Source organism: Orbicella franksi, chromosome 15 (genome assembly GCF_964199315.1).
Source record: "Orbicella franksi chromosome 15, jaOrbFran1.1, whole genome shotgun sequence".
NCBI lineage: Eukaryota > Metazoa > Cnidaria > Anthozoa > Scleractinia > Merulinidae > Orbicella > Orbicella franksi.
The window spans coordinates 10,368,187-10,381,539 of NC_138159.1; the positions used below are offsets into that span (position 1 = coordinate 10,368,187).

The 13,353-nt window shown below is 41.4% G+C and overlaps 1 protein-coding gene across 2 annotated transcripts in view; it reads left to right on the forward strand.

Moving 5' to 3' along the window:
- Positions 1 to 5,886, forward strand: part of LOC145470619 (uncharacterized) — a 41,126-nt gene extending 35,240 nt beyond the window's left edge. For both annotated transcript variants that reach the window (XM_081454421.1, XM_081454422.1), the window contains one exon: positions 623 to 5,886. In XM_081454421.1, the coding sequence (XP_081310547.1) occupies positions 623 to 1,974 (1,352 nt within the window). In that variant the 3' untranslated portion in view covers positions 1,975 to 5,886. The remainder of the gene's footprint in view (positions 1 to 622) is intronic.
- The last annotated feature ends 7,467 nt before the right edge of the window (positions 5,887 to 13,353 follow it).

The following is a 13,353-nucleotide window of genomic DNA, read 5'->3' on the forward strand; positions in this document are numbered from 1 at the left end:
GCGACGTACGCGCAGCGCATGATGGGAAGAGTGGATGTAATATTTCCTATATTTTGATTGGCTGTATTTTCTATGACATGGTATAACTTGTCACCAAGAATGTCTGACAGTCATTATGATTTTTGTCGTGGGACGACTGGAAACGAGACAGTGGCTACAGCCCTTCTCAGTCTTTGAGACAACGTAGGTGTACTATCTTTTACACGGTCAAAAGATTAGAAATTTCGACCTAAACGAACAAACAAGCTCACCTATTTTGTTTATCTACGTACATCTGATTCGCACCTACGAATTAGGGTTTGAATTTCAAAGTTTGTAGTGTATTGTACAACGTTAAATACGTTTCAATAGACTACGAGTAGTCCCTCTTTTGCTTGGTCCTTGTGCATGACGCGAAACAAAAACTGCCAGAAAAGAATGGCCGTTCGAAATCCTTCGCGCGGCCACTTTTTCTCGCATTTTTTTTAAGGTCACGTTCGACGGACTAAGCGAAAGAGGGACTACTCGTGCCATACAAATGTTTCTCGTGATAAAAATGGAATGTTCCTAATCAGACAGATGCTCGTTAGTCTGTCACCTTAATTTGTTTGAAGTTTTTGTTAAGCTATGATTCTCTTTATAGAGAAAACTGCTATTGCGTTCAAGAAATCAAAGGCGGCATCAGCTGCCAAGCTTGACGACATCAATGCTTCGTCATCGATAACGTCACTTAACGGCAGTGGTCAGCGGAAACCGGACGAAGTCAGCTTTTTGGGAGAAATTTCTGATGAGGAGAGCTCTGACAGCGACAGTGAATTTGACAAGGTGGAAGAGGACGACGTAACTGAAAGAAAAAATCTCCAAAGTTCCGGGTCAGGTGCACGTAATGCCGAGATTGGCGAAAGTGAAAATAATAACACAGATAAGGAAAGCTCGGAGCTGAAAGCGTCATCAAACGTGATTGAAAATTCATCTAGCACTGATAAAGATACTATGGACACTCCTGAAGAGTCGTCAATTATCGAGAAAAGCGAGGGAAAGAACGAACTACAAGATCTATCTCAATTGACAAGTGATTCTGTCGGCGCTGATAAGAACTCGCCGGTCGCTTGTGATGCGTCGTCGGGTAACACAGATCTTTCAGCTGTTATTGACGACGGTGATGGAATGATTGTAGTACAAGATTCATCACAATTAAGTAATCATTCTGTCGACCCTGAGAAAGGAAAGTCTGGCGTTGATGAATCGCCAGCAAGTGGTACAGATCTTTCAGCGATGGCGGATAAAAGTGGAGGAAACATGTCAGTGGAGGATGATTCATCCGCGAAAAGAGAGGATTGCAGCAGTGGTGAAAAAAGCTGTGTTCAAGATAATGCTCATGAATTTGTGGAGGGTAGCTTAGGAGGGGAAGTAACTGTTGCAGATGGATGCAAGGATAAGGAAGTCAACGTTGAAGAAACCAAGACGGAATGTTGTTCCGAGCAAAAAGAAATGGACGGAACAGTAGAAGAGACAAAACGGGAGAATGTAAATGAAAGAAATGAAAAAGAACAGGCAAATGTTCAAGCATCGGTTTGTAGAAATGACAAACAGTATGCTGAAAGCGATTTATCAGTTGAGACAAATAATTCACAAGAGCAGTCAGAAGAAGAGCTGCCTAGAGAACAAGGAAACGGAAAGGATCAAACAATCTCACCATATGAAATGGAGAAACAGAAAGAAAATGAAGTGCAAGTTCCCGGAGAAAGCCGACAAGACGAGAACAGCAAAGAACAGAGGAGAGAAGAGACACGTGAACAGCAGAATAGTAAGAATACAGAACTGAATTATGAACAAGATAGTGCAAATGAACCTGCAAGTGTTACAAAAGGCAGCGAAGATGAACTTCAAGCAATTGAAAACGAAAACGAAGTAAAAGGACAAGCAGCGACAGGAACAGACAGGCAGGTTGAAAGTACGCAAGACAGTGACAACATGCCAACAAACGAAACTTAGCTCGAATGGAATATAAATTCTTCCTCTCAAATGAAGTCTCTCTTAGCTTTCGTTTTTAAAGGAGAAGGAAGAAAATTCTGAGGTGATCCAATAGATGCACCTTTAAACATATTTAATGTTTTTGTGAATGCTTTTGTAAGAACGGAGTTTGTTGGGGACTGGTAACTATAGTTTTAAACAGTCTATGTGTTGGCAAATCCTCGTTGAGGTTGGGTGGCTTTCCGTTCTGTAATGTCGGTATTCCGAAAGAAAAACGCATTTTTCTATCCAGCTGATTAAAAACGTCATGTGACGTTCACCACTGAGACACAAAATGTGTTTTACCGCGTGTGTGGCTGGTGGACTGGGCTTCGCTTAAATGACTCACGATGCACTGTGCTATTACCAGTCCTCTCAGGCTCCGTTTAGTGATAGATACATTGTTAAAATTATTTCAAGACAAGCAATGCGCTAAAAAAGGTTTCGACCAAAATAAATTTTCTTTTTTTATTATAAGTGGACATTCGAAGCTTTTTCGCAAACAAGGAAAGCATATAAAAGCAGATAGGAGAGCCGTCAGATTCAAGGTTGATACAGTACATTTGACCAAGATTAACGGTTGACAGCCTTTTCATGTGATGAAGTGGCCAAGCCGCTTTAGCAAAGCAAATGACTGAATTGAATTGTATATAATGGATACTAACAAGAGCACCTCTATTCTAATCGGAAATCTCTATAGTAACTTATAGTGGAACTTGTAGTTTTGTTGAACCTCGAATCCCCAGACTATTTGTAAAAATGTCCGTTTAGTATTTATACAAGAATAACTGTCTTTTTCATGACTAAGCTGATCTTAATTAGTAAACCTGGAGTAATTCAGGCTCCTCTCTCTGTATTTAGTGATTTGGATGAGACGGAGGGTGTGTTTACTTAAAACTGCATGATTCTACGAAAGTGCTTAGTTCAGGAAACACGCTTCATCGCTGGAATATATTTGTATTTTTTAAGACGATCCGAGAATCCCATTAGAATCACGGGAACAAGTTCCTGATTCTTATTCTGAAATGTAACTAATAGCACGAGCACTCAAAGTTGCCGAAGCGAAAGATCACGTCATGTTGCTAAGAAACAAAGGCTGGGAAGCCGTCTTAAATTTTCTGCCCTCTGACTTATCGAAATGAACAAAGACGCATTGCAGGCCTACATTTTTGTAATACCAGGCCTACATTTTTGTAAGCGCTGTGGCCTCATTAGGCCTGTTAATTGAAAAATACAAAATAGTAAAGCATTGGTGTGTTAGAACGCACAGGCCACGTACCTGGCCTAACACTGAGACGTCGGTACAAAGGTTATTTTGGCAATAAAAAAATGTCTAACACAACAGAGATTACTGAGTTGTATCATGTTCTTGGACGTACTCTTACACTTTTACTCTCGCAGTGCTGGCGATTTGTTGAAGTGAAGTTGGCTTAAAAGGGAATTAAACCCATATTAAAGCAGCTTAAAAGTCTTAGTGTCTTGAACAGGGTTCGCAAGAGTCATGGAAATCCTGGAAAGTCATGGAGTTCCAATATTGTTTACGTTTATGTGCTTACATTCTTGACGTATGGCAGGTCACATAGCATGTCGAAAAATGTCGCCTGTGCACGTAACATTGAAAGCAGGTGTAAGTAAACTTTAAAAGTGAGCATATACCTACCGTAAAGGTCAACTTTAAAAAATGTAAAAGTCGTGTAAAGCTGCATAAATTTGACAAGTTTACGCCAGCCTTACGTAGCAGTAAAGTTTTCTTTTCATACTGTGGGGCCTGTTGTCAGCTCACTGCCTCACCAAGCAAGTGAAGTACACGAATCAAATAAATGTCATGTTCAGACTCGGTGCAGACATGCATACATACACACGTACATGAACTAGCTTTGCTTTGGACTGAAAACTAGCACAATGATGCTAGTATCTGCGAAAAAAAAAAACAAACACATAATTTATATTTAAAAAATTAAAACCTGGTAAATTGTTTCACTTTCTGCTTGAAAACGGTGCATTCATTACGGCATCAGCCCATGACGAGCACATCAAGCTCGCCGTATTCCGTGTCCCGTCACTTTATCAACTCTAAGAACAGCTCGATCGAGAGATGTGACTCTAGCTTCTCAAGTGCAGTCCAAAGTCTTTGGTGCATTATCACTAGACAGAGCTCGAGGGCAGCCCTAAAACATGGAAACCGGAAACCGGAATCAGGAATCCACAAATCAAAGAAAACAAGTTCTTCAAATACGTGAAAATTACTTTGTATAGGTTTTGCCTGTAAACATTAATAGGCCAGGTTACAAGGACCTCACTTAAACTTTTTGAAACAAGAATTCCCGGTCTGTCGAAATTTGTACAACCATTCTATTATTTGTACAACCATTCTATTATTTCTAGTCAGCTCTATGATCATGAGAATCTAAATAATGTGCGTCGTAATTTGATTCTAAGCACCCTGAGAGCGTCAAAAATAAGCTTGCTGGTAATTGCCATTGGGTGTCTGGAAAACCCGAATAGCGAATAGCGAATAGTCGCGAATAGTCCCGAATAGTGCGAATAGTCTCGAATAGTGCGAATAGTGGCGAACAGTCGCGAAAAGTGGCGAATAGTGACGAATGGTCGTCAATAGTCACCGCCTTAGGTCTAATATCCTTGCGTTAATCAATTATCCAAATAAGCAACAGAATTTCAGTGAATTTATTACCTTTCCTTCTCCGGACTCGGGCTCGGGCTGTCCATCGCCGACATTAAGAAAAGAGAAAACACAAGGATAACCTAATAAAGACGTATTTACGCTTTTGGAGTGGTTAAAACAGAAGAAATTACGTTTAGAAACGCCTTTTGTCCTGATAAGCGTCTGTGCTTTTTAGCTGGAAAATCCCGTCCTACGTTGCTGCGACGTTGACTGCGAGATACTGGGTACCTTATTTGCTACGATTTGCCACTATTTGCCACTATTCGAGACTGTGCGCCACTATTCGCACTATTCGAGACTATTCGTACTATTCGCTATTCGGGACTATTCGCTGTTCGCTATTCGCGGCTATTCGCTATTCGCTATTCGGGTTTTCCAGACACCCATTGCCATTTCGTTTAATGAGTGATCTGCAATTTACCGGAGGTATAAATTTGGCGCCTATGTCTAGTAGATACTGAACAAGATAGCAAGTGTCAGGGTCTTCATCAGTGGCAGCTACCTGGACATTGATGGTCACGCCCCCCACTTTCGATGTCCAAAGGCTAACCTGGCAGGTCTAAATAATTTTGTTTTTCCCAAAAGATACGAGACTAATTTCAGATCAACACTATTTCCACACTGATGCTGTTAGAAATCACCACTACTTATTCGTGTCGGCTATCGTATTAAAACAATTTATAGAAATGTTGCACACTTACTTCCGTCTGCTTCTCGCTAGCGAACGGATAGGACCATATGTTCTTATTAAAAGATGCTGAAAGACTGCCAGAAACTCACCGCAATAGCTTCTTGTTATTGTGCTACTCCCCAGTCTTTTCAGAGCAATTTGATCTAGACGAGAACCGCGCTCTCACCAGGGCCGGGTTGAACAAAAGATGGGTAACTTAGTCTGCGAGCAGGCTCTCGTGTTTGGGCCGAGGGGGCGTGCGGCGAAGCCGCGAGAAGACACTCGCTCATATACCAAAGCAAAAAGCAAGAAAGCAGCGCTTGAGTGGGAAACCCAGACACTAGAGCCTGCTCTCAGGCTATGAGTAACTCTATCCACCCGAAAAATCACTAACCCTGACTGGATATTGATTGACCCAATGGATAGCTTTATCCAGCTTTTGAACAACCGGGTCAGATGTATAGCTAGGGTTTGTTCAATTTTGTTGAAGGCAAGTTTTGTAACATTCGGTCCTAACAGTTTGTCCTTATCAGGGATGGCTGAGGGTATTTTGAATTGGGGGGGGGGCTTACAAGGGGGTCTGCAGATATTTATACAATTATTATTTTATGTATTTTTTACTTGAAATTGGGGGGCTAAAGCCCCCCCCCCCCTAGCCCCCACCCTCCGACGTCCCTGCTCATCTTGTCTCACAGACATAGTGATTCGAGTGTTTATGCGTTTATTCGAGGGCGGCGTTTATACCACGGCGGCGTTTATTTACAATCCACTTTATTTCCTGGAAACAATAGCATGGCAAGAGCATTGAAAGAGCATTGAGGTATACTCACTTCGAGCTGAAAAACATTGTTATCAATGAAAGCAAATTTTCTAAGCTTGTTTAGGCTGAACTACCGTATATTGTTCTCCTGTTTTGATCATATTCCTTTGAGGTTCTAATGTACTGATATAAAAACATTGTTGCAATCTAGGAAAATACATTTTTTAGGCTTGCTCGAAACTTGATTATTACCGCATTTGCTTTTTGAGTTTATTATTCGATGATGCGGCATTTATTCAAGGGCGGCGTTTATTAATATTTCTGCTCTAAAATGCGGTGTTTATGCGAGGGTGGCGTTTAATCGCGTAAATAGTGTACACACAAAATCAAAGGTACCTGGTATGAGCAGGATGAACCGAAGCCCACTATTGTATCCGCAGAATGCACTGTTGCCATTGTCAACTTCTCCTCGTCCCATATCGTTAAAGTACACGACTTTTGCCGCTGTTATTCCAATCCCGTGATCGACACGTGAACATTTTGATCCCCTCCACCAATCATCATCAAGGAAACATTCCACTCAACATCGCACCAAAACCCAGTGTTATTGGCGCTCTGAATGTCTCCGTTGCAATTCGCTACTTTAAAACCTTCAGCTGTCTTGTACTAACCACCACATTAATGCAACTCCCCAGACACGGCCCAGACACAGGCTGTTACAGGTCCAAACTCTGAAATTCCTGAAATCACTATAGCTTGTGACCTTAGATCGGAATGTCTGTCCACCTAGACAGTTATCTGTGGGCTGCAATAAGACCAGTAGGGTAGTATGCTGAGAGTCATCACTGAACGTGATCTTAGGCTTGCTACCACTGACCAACCAGAACGCTGGTGATATATTAGGGAAGGACCATGAATTTTTTGAGGGAGGGGGGTGGCGGGGTTGGGGAATTTCCAAAAAAATCTCTGCACAGCAAAAACTGTTGAAAAAGAAACCGTGCAAGGGGAGCCATGGAAAAGACATAGGCACACAAGGCGTGCAAGAGTTATTCATTTGTGAATTAAAAGCCCCTGGAGGTAGCAACACTTCGTGAACTCTTACAGTTATGATAAGGTTAATCCAACAAGTTCGTTTGGTTACGATGTACAGCGAAACAAAAAGAGTTTGTTTCATCCTAGGAAATGTGATATCAAACCTACTTTAATCAAGGTTTGATTTTTACTGCCCCTTAGCTTAAAATTAGTTCCATTACGCGGAAAATCGTCCTACTTCATTATAGACTAGTCGGTATTTGGATAAAGTCCTTCTCACAAAAATCAAGAAGCATTTCTTGGGAAAGGCTGGCAACAAGAGTTTTCTGAAGTAATCTGATGTGCCGAAAACGAAAATGCTTGTTACCAAAGTTCATTTTGTGATCTTCAGTCTGAAAATGACGTCAGAGAATTGACATTTAAAATGACGTCATCGCAATGATAAATGTTTAGAAAAGCGGAAACCCCCTCTGAGTTAAATGTCACAAATTTGGATTTTCTTGAGCCAATTCAGTTATAATATGTTACATGCTTCGTATTTTGAGGAATGTAAGACTTGCCTGTTTCGTGGGCCAATGTATGACGTCATTTATGTTTTCATAATATTCTCTCCCACAGAGAAACACGTTATTTTCAACTGGCTGAATTAAAACAGAAAAGTGTTTCATACGTACTGTTATTTTGGGTTCAATGGGGCTTTCTTTCGATGTAGTTGATGGCTACGCATTTGAACATGAAAACAGAAACGCGTTCACGGTCGCGCTTCCCTAATTTCGCTCTCACTGTCTGAGTCCAGTCCAGTGGTAACCCTGTTACTCAGCTTCGTTGTTTAGTATGCCATCGCTCGATTTTTGGCAAGTAGAAAGCTGTTCTAAAGCTGTGAAATGTTGGAATGGATCCAGTTGTGACTCTAAAGAGAGCTTTGGAAGTTGACTTGAAGCTGTCCATCTTCTGTCAGAAGCATAATAAGCCAAAGGTCGATATAAGAGAAGCTACAAGTTACAGCAAAAATGTTGCTTGCAAAGCGACGACTAAACGAAGAAAGTTGGGAGCTTACGAATCGACGACTTTTGCACGACGCCGCCGTTAGATTGCGTGACATGCTCACTGCGCATGCGTTTCTGAGCACTTCCCAGCTTCGCGCCAAAGTCGACGACGTTGGTGAGAGTGATTTGCCGGCGTCTTGGAAACAGGAGGCCGTGAGGTTAGTTTTCAAAGTTTTCCCTCGATACTTCGGGTATTTTTGCCAGATAATTTAAGTAGCACATTAGGGGCATGTCCTTGATGTTTGATTTTAATTTTATTTGCCTGTTTTCGTTCAAGAAACGACCTTCTACAGTGCCATGGCGAACGCTATGAGTTCAACCAACACTGAAAGCGGTCAAAGCACGACACGGTGTGAATGAAAAGCAAATTGCTGTATGAAAAATCTTTCATTTTAATCACGCTTCACTGAAATATAAGACATTTTTTGGTGTACAATGAATTTGAAAGCACTAAAAGGTTTTAGCATTCGTGTCGACAGTTAGAAACAAGGACTAGATAGCTCAACTAGAGAGCTAGGCGATTTTTTCCTCTGTTGTTTTGAGTGGTCTTATAGCCAGCCTAATCTTTTAGAACCCAAATTTTTCTCGACGTACAGCTGCGCTTTCTTTTCTGCCATGCTAGCACATTTTGTTGGTCTGTCTTGAGTATTTTTTTTCTCGAGCTCCTGAAACAAAAAAAATTGCCGGTCGCGAATAAACGTCGTCGTCTTTACTGCGAATCGTAAATTCAAATTTCTACAGGACGACGACGCGAGACTATAAGGTGACCCAACGGCGCCGTCGTCCGAAAGTCGTCGATTCGTAAGCTCCCTAGTACATGTACAGGGACGTAGCAAACAGAGAGGTTATCAATTGTCTGGATGATTTACTTGGAAGAAATGACGATACTTGCATTGTTTGGAAACCATATGGAAGATCAGGCTTGGTCAAAGAATGGGTCGAGGGTGGACTGCTTGGGCCAAATGCAACCGAACATGTCGTGAATGGAAAAGCCTACAAGAGAGCGGCGTCGACAAAATCTGGATCGGATCGGATCGGATCACGGACCGGATCACGGACCGGATCACGGACCGGATCACGGACCGGATCACGGATCGGATCACGGATCGGATCAAGGAAAAAAAGTTCAAAATTCAAAATTCAAGTTTCAAAATTCAAAATTTTGTTGAGCAAATTACACTAGAGTGACTACTGTGAGCAGAACGTTTTATTTAATTCAGGTGTGATGTTCCTTTATTCTGTTATAATATCAAGCCAACTGGGAGCTGGTCACAGATGAATTTTTTTCAGGCTGTTGGGTTTTGATTGCGATGATCAATCATGTCTTCATATCTTTCCCCGCAGTTCAGATAAATGATATTTCGTATATTCGCTTGCATCAAAGGTAAACTGTCATAAAACGCGTCAGCATGGTAATATTAGGACGAACGTATGAATCGAAACACAAAAACTAAAAACACTAATAATATTAAACACCTGATGATTTCAAACAATTTCCGTTTCTGAGACAAGTCTATACTTTTACAAGATGTGAGTTTGGAATACGATATTTCGTACTGGAATAAAACGAAACAGACCATTTGTATTTCAAGGAAATATAGCTGTTTTACAAAAAAATATAGGAATAACATCGATAGTGTGAACGATAACGTAACCCGAGAATAGACAACATTTGAGGAGTTACGTCACGATTTTTAAAGTCATTTTTAGGGTCTGTTACATAATCAGCTTATGTAGTTCTATTTATTCTGTCACCTTTCAGGCATAGTCGTAATGCAGAGTGTTTGACAATTAGTATGCGTTGTCCCGCAAGCCCAAATATATGCAGAGACGCTTCTGGAACTTTCTAAGATTTACATAAGTATAAAAACTTGTAGGTTTAGCTCGGCATTTCATTCATTATTAGTGTGTGTGTTCAAGCAATAAAACTTTTGCCAACCGGAGTAGTTAACAGGGTCGTAAAGAGTTGCCTTTATATGGAATAAAACCTTAAAATGATCGTGTTCTAGGATAGAAAGCACTTAAGAGGCAAGAACAAATCAAAACGGAATGAGGACTGCAAATGACGAACTTGAAAAACTAGGCTAGTTTTTTCAAGATGCGCAAATCGTGACGTAGCTCCTTTAAAGCAAGTCATGTCCTTAAGCTTTCGTACGTAAGCTTTCTCATTAACTGTAACGCTAACTGTAACGCTCACATCTGACACGAAAAAGTAGCCGAGAATTAGCTACTGATACTAACAACAATTTCAAAAACGAGAATGGAGGTTCACGCAAGCTTCAAGCCAACTAACGTTCAAATATAACTACATCTGCCTGTTCATCACAATTTAAATTCGTCGTAAATCAGGCGCTTATGTGGCTTTTTAAATGACCTCTTGTCATTCTCTGTAATTAACATGTCATTGCGTCAAATTCGGGATTCTTATTTTTATTTAACATATTTTAGTTTTCCACTTTTATTTTTTATTTATTATTATCTTATAAACGATTTGATTTTTTTTTTTCTTTAAAACGTTTTTTTTTCCTGTGATCCGATCCGTGATCCGGTCCGGTCCGGTCCGGTCCGGTCCGGTCCGATCCCGATTTTGTCGACGCCGACAAGAGAGCTCTGCATGCCTACAAGATTACACTGCAATCATGGTGGCAACTGCTGATGCCTTTTCTGTTACAATTCCGCCAGAAATCGTACCCAATCTCTTCCAAGAAATATCTGCTCTTGCTTGCTCTCCCGAAAATGCTGCAGCACTGATAACATCCCTGAAGTCACCAGGAGTGAAAAAGATGCTCGACGAATTCGTCGCACAAAGATCCGAGGAAAATGTCAACTTCAAGTTTTGGTGGAACTACATGGAAATGGTATCTGTTCTCCTTATGTTCACTCGGGCTCAGAGAGAGGGGATATGGGACCTGTAAGTGCACAGTTTCTGCCACATGTTGCCATATTTTTTCAGATATGACCATCTGAATTATGCAAGATGGGGATCAGTGTACATTGCAGAGATGGAGTAGTTACCAAAGGAAGTCTTACAAGAGTTAAAAAAGGGGAACTTCGTTGTCAAATGGAATGAAAGCAAGTTCAACCAGGTCAGTCCCGATCACAGCCTTGAATAGCTGAATGGGATAGGGAAAAGAGGTGGAGGAATCGTGGGCATAGCCAAGAAGTCATCAGCATTGAATGGCTGAACGGAATAGGGAAAAGCGGTGGAGGAATTGTGGCCATAACCAAGACATCATCAGCATTGAGTAGGTGGGCTCAGTCCTATAACCTAAGGTCATAGATAGCTGATGATACACACGTGATGTTTGGATTGCACCAAGAAGACAAGTTTTCTCACAATGAATCTACTCCTGGAAGGAAAGATCGTGACAGGATGGATGAATGTTCATTGCTCGACACTCTCAAGCAGTTCAAGGTTTTTTCACCACCAGAACATCCAACCTGTCTTTATAACATTGCCACTAAAGATCTTGTCAGCGATGAAATTCAAGTCTCGCTGGTTAAAAGCCAAAGAGCTTGGTCGGCAACAAATAAAAGAATTCGTGGAGCAAAGGTTGCCAAGTGTCTCTCAACAGCAGCAAGATAGATCATCAGAAGTGCGATTTTGGGACACGATGCACAAGAATAACGCTCCAACTATTGACAACTTGAATCAAGTTGTAAAGAGCACCAAAGACAAGAACAAAACCACAATTTTAAGAGCCAACCGAAATGTCCTTCAACACCATATCATTGCTTATGAAGCGGGGCACAAAGTTGATCTCCACAGTGTGCTAAAATATGAGTTGATGCCTGTACCAGTCGCGTTAGCAGAGATGAATGGCAGTCTCAGAACTGGGCAGAAATCTGTCTTAGCAGACTTAATTACAAGTGGAATAAATTGCCTAAGTGAAATAGGGCTTCAAGGCAGCTCAGGTCTATTAATAGATGGTCTGGCATTAGTTTCTGCAATTATGAAACCATCTGCTGCTCAAACGTTTGGGGACTTTGCAGAGAGCTTTTAAGCAGCAGTTTTTCAGGCTGGATCCCGCTATCAGCAAATCCACGTCATATTTGATCGGTATCAAGAAGATTCCATTAAATCAGGAACGAGAGAAAGATGCCCAAATTCCACTCGCCCTATCCGACGTGTTATTGAAGATGGCAGTGTCCCTCTCCCTCACAGTTGACCAAACCGTGCCTTGCATTGCCAGATAAGAAGTCAGATCTAGCCAGGTTCCTATCGGAACACATCATTGTGAAAGCACCCCCAGACAAAGTTGTTGTAGCTGCTGGAGGATTTGTAAATGAAAGGGAAGTGCAATCATCAGAAAGACGAAGCAATCGACCTGTCTGCTCTAAAGGCAACCCACGAGGAAGCAGATACATGTCTGATAGTTCACTGCATCAACAGCAGTCTTGACAACGTAGTTGTATCGGCAAGGGATACGGATGTCTTGTTGCTTCTTATCGCAGATGTCCCCCACATCCTTCGTCCTAACCTGTATATGATGTCTGGGACAGCCAAAAGCGAACGTATTTCAACATCAGGGCTATCTACAAAAATCTCCCAGCTGGTTCTGTAACCACTCTTCTGCCTTTTCATGCATTAACGGGTTGCGACACAACGCCGTTCATATGCAATCATTTAAAGAAATCAGCTTGGAAAGTATTCCTAAAGCACCACACACTTCTTTCCTCTCTAGGAGAGGGAGAGCTAACCGAAGAAAAGATGAAAGAATTCGAAGAATTTGTTTGTAAAATGTTCAAATTGGATACCATTGGATCAGTTGACGAAGCCAGAGCTATTTTGTTCTCGAAGAAAGGAAAGCCAGAGGCGCTGCCACCGACAAGTGATGCTTTATCACTACATGTAAAGCGTGCTTTACTGTCAGGCAATTGTATGGAAACCAGCTCACTGCTCAGGGCCTCATCTTCCAGATCCTGAAACATTAGGGTGGAAGAAGATCGCTTGTAACAAACTTCAACCACTCCTAATGACACAAGATCTGATTCCGAAAGCCTGCCAGGAAATAATCTCATGCTCATGCTCATGCTCTACTGTATGTACAAATCTCTGCTTCAGTTGCAAGAAGGCTAAATTGTTTTGTACCAGTATTTGTGGTGAAATCGAACAATGTCAATATACATTCCTGTAAGAACACCGACACCAAATGAACTCAGTGATTAT